Here is a 9,487-nt window from a genome sequence, read left to right as displayed (position 1 = left end):
ATGAATGAATAAAAATGAATATAACTATTCGAATCTTAAATCCGGGCCCTCACAATAAAAACCTTCGCCGTAAAAAAATTTTAATCACGTGACCTATTTGCATTTGCATCTGGATTGCAGCGGAGGTCCAACTAGTGAAGTTTTTACAGCAACAACACTATCGAAGTTAGAAAGACATTGATTATATTCTACAAGTTTTTTCTGTACTANCGAAGTGACAAACTTATGACACAACAGTTAACTCATCTTCTACAGGGAAGTATTGTCGTGGGAACGGAGTTTTTATGAGCGATTTTTATGAGAAAATTTGTCGGTTGTTTTTCCCTTTTTGTGTTAACCCTAACTTTAAAAAAATCAGTTTGATTTTGAAACAAAACGGTAAATGAATGAATAAAAATGAATATAACTATTCGAATCTTAAATCCGGGCCCTCACAATAATAAAGCCAGATAATATGCCTAACATGGCAGATTGTATGGCTTAACTCTCTTATCTTTATATTGATAGTAATAACTGATCAGTTGAATGAAGCTCACTGGTATGCTTTTAAATGATAATCATGTATTTGTCTTAAAATTACTGTTAATTAAATTTCATCTTGTTCCATAAAACTAATTATATACAGAACCCTTTCCTGCTAGTTAGCAATACAAATTAAATGAAAACTCTATGAAGCTGATCATTTTAATGCTGCTAAGAAATTTGTTCCAAGTCTATTTATTGCAAAGTAGGAATTATTGAATATTCATTTCCTTCCCATTTTGAGATAAATAAACTTTTCTCTGAATAATGAAAATGATAATTTTGTCTCAATATTTAAAATAACATTTAAAACATTGAATATAAAAGTCACACTTAAATAAATAAATATTTATAATGAAATGTTTTCTTGAATGAAACTGTTATATTACATTTACAGCTCAATATTTGCAGATCACTACCCTACAAGAATATTTAAGTTAATTAGTAAATGTGTTTACTAATTAAATTAAATGTTCTTAAAATGTTTTACTAATAATTTAGAAGTATGTAAGTTTTTTACTAAAAATTTATTTTTAATTTATTTTAATCATCCAGCAAAAAAATGTTATTTGTTGGTTACAACACAAGTTAATGATTTCCCATAGAAGTTTCAGGAATACACATATACAAAACTAAAATTCAAATTGTTAGCTAAACATAAACCCCAGTTGCTGGAATATGTTTTGAACTGTTATCTGGACTATGGTCTGTGACAGTGTTTGTCAACTCATGCCACCACATGCTTATGTATCAAAAGAGTGCGTTGAATGTGTTGTGGAAATATTAAATATTTTTTTAGAATTGGGATATTCATCACTAAACAACATTAAAAGCAAAAAAATGTGAAAGGCTACTTTTTAACTCCTGCCAGTGGGCATTAAGAGTATTTTTTCCTCCTGTCCATAACAAGTCAGCCCAGGCCCACAATAAGACTACCATATGGTAAGGCAGTGATTCTCAACCTTTTTTTCATCATGGTAGACTTTTAATAATTTAAAAATTTGTCAGCACACACGGACAATTTGGTAAGTACTGCAGGACAACTGGTGACGTCGTAACAGTGATTTTTAAACGCAGTTAGTTATTTAGGTCACACTTTCTAAATGCCTTGGTAACACCGGTTTAAATTTCCAAACGTGCCCTAGGAAGGTAGAACCAATTGAACTATCTGATGTTGCTTATGTATGGGTATTTGCAGTTGCAGTACACTAAAGTGCTTCAGCACAGTGGTTAAGAATAACTGTGGTAAGGGAAGGGGATATGGATAAACTTCCTAGAAAAATTTCCTNTGGAGACATAATTTTAATTAATATAAATATAATTTTTATGGCCATTAAATAATAAATGGTTTTTAGTAGGTCTGCTGCTCACTTAAACTCAATGGTTTGTGTAATATCTGCTATTGGTCTATATTCGACCAATCCTGTCGTGACACAAGTCAGCGATGACATTTTATCGTATCATACAAGTCTCTTTCAGCATGTTTATATGAATACAATCGCAATTTTTTCACCATTATATATGAATCCATATTATATGAACCCGTTTTATAGGGCGGTCTACTGTATACATATATTTTGGGTCAATCCTGAAAGATACCAATCCCACAATCTCAAATGTTGAAATCCCAAATTGCCCGAAACCTCAATTCCCAATGAGAAATTTGTGATCTGTATATGAGTGCTTGCAGAATGATTTCCACATACCTAAAACAATGTANAATGTTCTTAAAATGTTTTACTAATAATTTAGAAGTATGTAAGTTTTTTACTAAAAATTTATTTTTAATTTATTTTAATCATCCAGCAAAAAAATGTTATTTGTTGGTTACAACACAAGTTAATGATTTCCCATAGAAGTTTCAGGAATACACATATACAAAACTAAAATTCAAATTGTTAGCTAAACATAAACCCCAGTTGCTGGAATATGTTTTGAACCGTTATCTGGACTATGGTCTATGACAGTGTTTGTCAACTCATGCCACCACATGCTTATGTATCAAAAGAGTGCGTTGAATGTGTTGTGGAAATATTAAATATTTTTTTAGAATTGGGATATTCATCACTAAACAACATTAAAAGCAAAAAAATGTGAAAGGCTACTTTTTAACTCCTGCCAGTGGGCATTAAGAGTATTTTTTCCTCCTGTCCATAACAAGTCAGCCCAGGCCCACAATAAGACTACCATATGGTAAGGCAGTGATTCTCAACCTTTTTTTCATCATGGTAGACTTTTAATAATTTAAAAATTTGTCAGCACACACGGACAATTTGGTAAGTACTGCAGGACAACTGGTGACGTCGTAACAGTGATTTTTAAACGCAGTTAGTTATTTAGGTCACACTTTCTAAATGCCTTGGTAACACCGGTTTAAATTTCCAAACGTGCCCTAGGAAGGTAGAACCAATTGAACTATCTGATGTTGCTTATGTATGGGTATTTGCAGTTGCAGTACACTAAAGTGCTTCAGCACAGTGGTTAAGAATAACTGTGGTAAGGGAAGGGGATATGGATAAACTTCCTAGAAAAATTTCCTGGGATTTTTTACCCAGATATAATCCCAAGTTTCCATACTGTGTATTGTAACAACCAGAGATGCCACCAAAACTAGTTGAGATTAGCCATTATTTTAAGGGAACTGAGTCAAAAAAGTTTGTGGACCATTGCCTTGGAGCTGTGCTTCTCAAATTGTGGTGTGAATACTCGGGGAGGTACATGGAGGAAAAGTTAGGAGTACAAGATCCAAAGTGGTTAATGACTGTCCCATTTTTTTTATGGGTGATCAACCATCACCAGAGAGGAGTCATCAAATTATGACAATATTGATGACAAGCAAGTAGGTCTGTCCAATCTTTTTTTTGAATTTATCTGGGCTCAACCCACAAGAAATGCATGTGAGAGCAATAGTAGGAGGAATGACGAAAGTGGGGAGAATGACCTGGTTGTTTTTCTTGTGGCCAGCCTGACTACAGCAGAAGAATAGGTGGATTATGGATGTTCTTCCAGTACATTCCCAGGCCTGTGATAATCTACAGTCACACACAATCTCAACAGCAGCATAGCCTCACAGTCATATATATGGCTGTGATGCTTATATAAATAGGCTTATGATGATGCTTATATAAATAGGCTACTGCTAATGATTCTTGTAGATGCTATCTTCATTCACTTTCTTTCACATATGTTATAGAGTGACAACTATCACTCTATAACATATGATGATGACAATTTTAGTTTTTTCTAGTTGTGATTTGTGAATTTGATATGATGTGTGGAATAATTTCATGTGTATACAACATAGGAATTTTTGCATCTGTAAGATGGATAGATGGCTGAAAACCAGATCCTTAATGTTGAAGGAAGATGGCAGTGCAAAACAATCAACAGGTAACATATAGTAATTGCAGTGCTCATATTTCTTTATGAATTCTATTCATTTGTTTCTCATTGATATCACAGGTCTGCAAGTAAAAAACTGCATAGGATTTTTATACATTTTCTTACAGATTTCAACTTGGTAAAAACGAAAAAAATACCAAAAAATTCCGTCTCGTCATTTTTTTTGTTACACTCAAGTTTTTGTATTTAGCGTAAAATTCCTAGTTAAGAACACATATACAGTAAATTTAAAATTACTACTGAGCTAACGTGGCAAATTCCGGCCTTATAGAAACGGCCTAAATGCACGCGAGGGGAAAGAATGCCTTCCGGGAGGACTTTTATGGAAAGCTAGCCCCTATTCAGGCGTCATCGACATGGAGAAAACCCGGAAAACTCCATGCTGCCAGCCCGTCCGACCGAGGTGCGAACCCACGACCGAACTCCCAGTGTTCAGGGTCTAGTCCACTCAAGTGCAGGGACGAAAGACTGCTCGGCCACTGGTGAGCCAACATCAGTAGGAAATTAACTATCCGGAGCGGGAGAAACGATTTTACGGACCAATTTATTACGTCATTGGTCAAATCGTTATGTTTTGCATTTTATTGTATTTAATTTTTACTTGAAAATAATTAAATTTAAATCAAATCTTTATAATCTATATATATATAAAATTACATGTCTTGACTGACTGACAGAGTTGTCATTCCTAGTCGGTGCCGGCCCGAGGCAAGTTTTAGGATGGAGCGAGATCCTATTATGGCGCCCCCCTTAATTGCCCCTAATTTATACCCTTTAATTTTCTTTACCACTGAGGCGCCCCCTCGGACTTAGCGCCTGGAGCGGTTGCTCCGTTCGCCCTATGGTAGGGCCGGCTCTGTTCCTAGTACATTTGTACTTTTCGGGTTCATTTTGCCCTTTCGAGTATATTGATAGTACACTTAGATTTTTAGTATATTTTGAGTACATTATAATATTTCAGTACAAAATAATATTTCATGCCTTCACGAAAAAATGCAAAAAATTAGTTTAATAAAGTCTCACTAGTGTCACTGCTTGCTAATTTGATTTACCCAATCACAACATACACATATTCTATGTCGGTCGATATCAACATCATACAGATACTGTAGTTGCACGTGCAAATGTTATGACTCAGTCCTCTTTCACACATGTCACATTCTCACGAGGACCTTGACAAAATTTTTCACGCCACGTGATCCAAACAATTCAACTCTGTCAAACAAAAATATTGGACAGATAAAGAAATCAATGATTTTAAAACTTTTTTCATCAATAATATCAAAATAGCCGTTAAGTCAGAGTCGAATTATTAAACAAAATAGTTTTGAAATTGTACAGTACAAATAATATAATTACTTTTATATTATTTTCCACCACTGTAATGTAATTCTTAATTATGAACTTCAATTTTGGTAATCTTCGTAAAAGAAATAACTTTTTTTAATTTGAATCTGTCCACGCATATTTAATTTATAATTTTTTTTATCCATTACTATAATATTTTTAAAAAATCAACTTTTAATGCTGTATTTAACAAAAAACCATAGAAACTATTTTCATAAAATCTTTTTATGAAATATTTAAAGTATTCATATTTAACAAAGTATTCATGAATATGAATTTGAAATAAGCACAAAAATTGAGTGTGATGGTATATTAATATTAAAAGTAACCAACCATAGAAATAGTACATTTTGAAGGAAAATAGTACATTTTTTGAAGGAGCTTCAGTGCGTTTTGAAATTTTATTGTGGCAACTCTGCTGACTGATTGATTCATCATCCAGAGTAAACCGCTAAACCTAAAGAAGTGAAATTTGGTACATAGAGTACATCATGAAAATGCACTAAGAAGGGACTTTTGGAAATTCCCCCCGTGGGGAGGGAAAGGATTAAGGCTTAACCTGAAGAACAGCTTCTACTGTGCTATTTTAGATGCGAATTTTTGTTTTTGATAGTAATAACTTAATTTCCAAAACGTAGAATATTTACCAAATCATCGAAATCGTTTGCCGGAGCAACGCCGGGCTTATTTGCTAGTTAACTAATAAAAATGGAATTCTTTTGGTTGTTAGCATGTAGTGTGTTTCTTTATGTACTGGAAAGTTTTTCCAATGTAAATTCGTTATATCCATTTTTTGATTCTCGCTATTAATTTTAAGTACAACTTTTTATAAAGAAATTTTACATAAAAATATTCGGGTACCCAGTGGTATCTCTTATAAAAGAAATCGTAGCGCGATATTTTAAAAAAGAGTAAGGTCGGAGTCGGAATCGGGCTCTTCGTTTACCGACTCCACCAGACTGGTTATTGCTATCAACAGATTAATGTTTCCGAAGATAAAGAGTGGAAAAGCACAGTTTACTGACTCTTAAGGCAAAAAACCGTGCTCTTCTAACTTTTGACATTTTGAATATGAAAATTATTAATTGCTACTCGCTATGGTGAATATTCCGGTTTGCATGTACTATACAGCGTTTTTCAAAAGTAGTGTACAGTACTAGATACTTCTTTGTAAAGTTTTGCTCTGTATATTCAGAAAATATCAAACTAAAATGTTAATTATTACAGTAATAACATTAATAAAATGTTTTAAACGCATCTTAATGTTTTTCTGTTAATTGCAAATGCTTGCCTGTCTACGCAATCATTTGGAACTTGGAGTGGAGCACAGATTTACGTGGAATCTTAATTTATGTGGTATCTACCAAAGGCCTTTATTTCATTTGTTAAACACGATTTTATACAAATTGAGAAAATAACAATGAATATGAAATTTTCGCTATGAAACATTATGATGAAATCTAGATCGCAAACTTGTATAATTTTATACAGTCGACCTCCCTATAACAGTAGATACGTTCTGTTCTTTATGAAATTGATGTTCTAAGAGTCCTTAAATACACGAGCCAATCATAGCCCGGCACGTGTGCAGTTTATGGACTACGGCTGTTTGAAAGGTTTTTGTAATATATGGTGATGATTTAGATAAACATTAAATGTAAGATAATATATGTTGACGATTTAAACAAAGGAAATGTAATCGGGTAGGTGCCGAGGTGGCGGGATGGAAAGCGAGGAGAGAGCTCGGAGTAACCAGCTGGATGTAGAAGTGTTTAGTTGTATTAATAAAGAGTTATTTGTACCATATTATCTGGTCAGTTGAGTCATTTATAATACATGGTGGCAGGGGTAGGACCACAAACCGCTGATACCAATTTTCATGTCGAAGGCTTTGGACAGTCTAACTCCAAGACTGCAACGAATGAAACTACGAATGGTGAGATACGATTATAGCATCGTGTACAAACAGGGAAAGCAGCTTATAATTGCAGATGCATTATCCCGTAGCCCCATACCCGAACAGGGAAATGAAGAATTGACCGACGAGATTGAGGCTTACGTTCAAAATATTATCGACACATTTCCTGCATCTGATAAACGGTTATCGGAAATCGTGTATTTACAAGAGAGAGATCCAATTTGCAAAACGTTGATGAGATATTGCGAAGAGGGTTGGCCGAAGAAAAACGAAATACCCGAGAAAATACGAAGATATTGGGAGCACAGAAACTCAATTACTCTCCAAAATAACATTTTATTTAAAGATTCCAGGATTATAATTCCAGAAAAGCTTCAAGGAGAAATATTGAACAGGTTACACGAAGGCCATCTTGGAATAACAAAGTGTCGAGCCCGAGCTCGAGAGTCTGTTTGGTGGCCAGGCTTATCGGCGAACATTGAGAAATTGATTGCGAACTGCTCAATATGCATCCAATACCAAAAGTATCATAAAGAGCCTCTTATCCCAAGCGAATTTCCTGAGAGACCTTGGCAAATTGTAGGGGTAGATCTTCTAAAACTAAAAAGCCATTGGTATCTCATAATGGCTGACTACTTTTCAAGATATTTTGAAGTTGCCAGATTGGAGGAATTGTCGTCGTCGTCAGTAATTAACCACATGAAATCAATTTTCGCAAGACATGGAATTCCAGAGGTTGTACGAAGTGACAATGGCACCCAATTTTCCCAGGTTGTCGACTCTGAATACCGTAAATTTGCAGAAAAGTATAAATTTTCAAGTATAACTTCTAGTCCGAGATACCCTCAAAGCAATGGATTCATTGAANTGATGATTTAGATAAACATTAAATGTAAGATAATATATGTTGACGATTTAAACAAAGGAAATGTAATCGGGTAGGTGCCGAGGTGGCGGGATGGAAAGCGAGGAGAGAGCTCGGAGTAACCAGCTGGATGTAGAAGTGTTTAGTTGTATTAATAAAGAGTTATTTGTACCATATTATCTGGTCAGTTGAGTCGTTTATAATACAGTTTTCTTCCATAAAATTAATCGATTCTAGACTAATTCGACTCAACATTTCCAAAATACGTATAATTTTTTGGGAATAATCCATATAAATTATGCTATAAACAAAAAATTGTAGGATTACTTACCGAGTGTGCACTGTTCGACAACGCCATTGCTTAAGCTTGTTTTCGTCGTGGGGCTTGTCATCGAATGGCGCTTGCGTGCTTTCTGATAATTTATTTTTTTTGCGAAAAATTCTCTTAACTTTGGAGACATCATTAATATAAATATAATTTTTAAGGACGTTAAATAATAAATGGTTTTTAGTAGGTCCGCTGCTCGTTTAAACTCAACGGTTTGTACAATATCCGCTATTGGTCTAGATTCGACCAATCCTGTCGCGACACAAGTCGGCGATGACGTTTTACCGAATTATACGAGTTTTTTCTAGTGTGTTTGTACGAATACTGTCGGAATTTTTTCGCTGTCATATAGGAATCCGAACTATATGAACCCGTGTAGGGGGGTCGACTGTCGACTTTTTAATTATATGATTTATTTAATATAAAATGGCCACATGGTCGGGTAAGATGACATCCCTCGCTCTGGGGCGCCTGGGATCAAATCCGAACGAGTCAAAAAGCTCCAGGAATTTTTCGGGCAGAGGTTTGGCCGGATATGTTGGGTCCCTCATCACCCGCCGCCCATTGCAGGCCCAATTGAATTCATAATGGCTTGCTAAAATGCCTTCTTGGTGCTCACAGCGTGGAAAGAGTTTAAAATAATAATATGGAAGAAAATTAATCTTAGCTCATAAGGAAATTGAAATTTAAATTGAGCGTGTTCAAATTAGTTAAAACAATAATTTTTTTAATTAATTAAATTTATTTTATTTTAATTTCATGTTTGTTCGATTATTTTTAATTAAAGAATTTTGTAATTGTTTATTTATAAATGATGTTCCTTGATCACATGCGATATTTTTAATTAATAATTGGCAACATTTATTTTTAAAACCAAAACGTAGAGATGATTTTTAAAAAATTGTTTATGCTGTAGACGTAAAATACTTTTGATTAAAAATTTTATAGAATGATCACGTGTCAGACGTAAACAAAGAAGTTTACACGTTATCGAGATTTAATTATAAGGACTGTCTATTATTATGAAAGTAAATTTAGAGGTAAGTTCAAAATAAAAATGAATAGAAAAGAGAGAATTTGATATTTTTAATTAATTCACTTGCTA

The 9,487-nt window shown here is 34.1% G+C and overlaps 1 protein-coding gene across 1 annotated transcript; it reads left to right on the top strand.

Annotated features, from left to right (window-relative positions):
- The first annotated feature begins 7,150 nt into the window (after positions 1–7,150).
- On the top strand, positions 7,151–8,068 carry LOC111622765 (uncharacterized protein K02A2.6-like). The gene has a single exon (XM_023365188.1). It carries the CDS (start codon positions 7,151–7,153, stop codon positions 8,066–8,068), a length of 918 nt encoding a protein of 305 aa, XP_023220956.1.
- Positions 8,069–9,487: the final 1,419 nt, after the last annotated feature.

This window comes from Centruroides sculpturatus, unplaced genomic scaffold (assembly GCF_000671375.1).
Source record: "Centruroides sculpturatus isolate CEXI.00-Female unplaced genomic scaffold, Cexi_2.0 scaffold157, whole genome shotgun sequence".
In the NCBI taxonomy this organism is placed as follows: domain Eukaryota; kingdom Metazoa; phylum Arthropoda; class Arachnida; order Scorpiones; family Buthidae; genus Centruroides; species Centruroides sculpturatus.
Note: the sequence above shows the minus strand (reverse complement) of the source record. Positions and strands in the feature narration are given on the sequence as shown.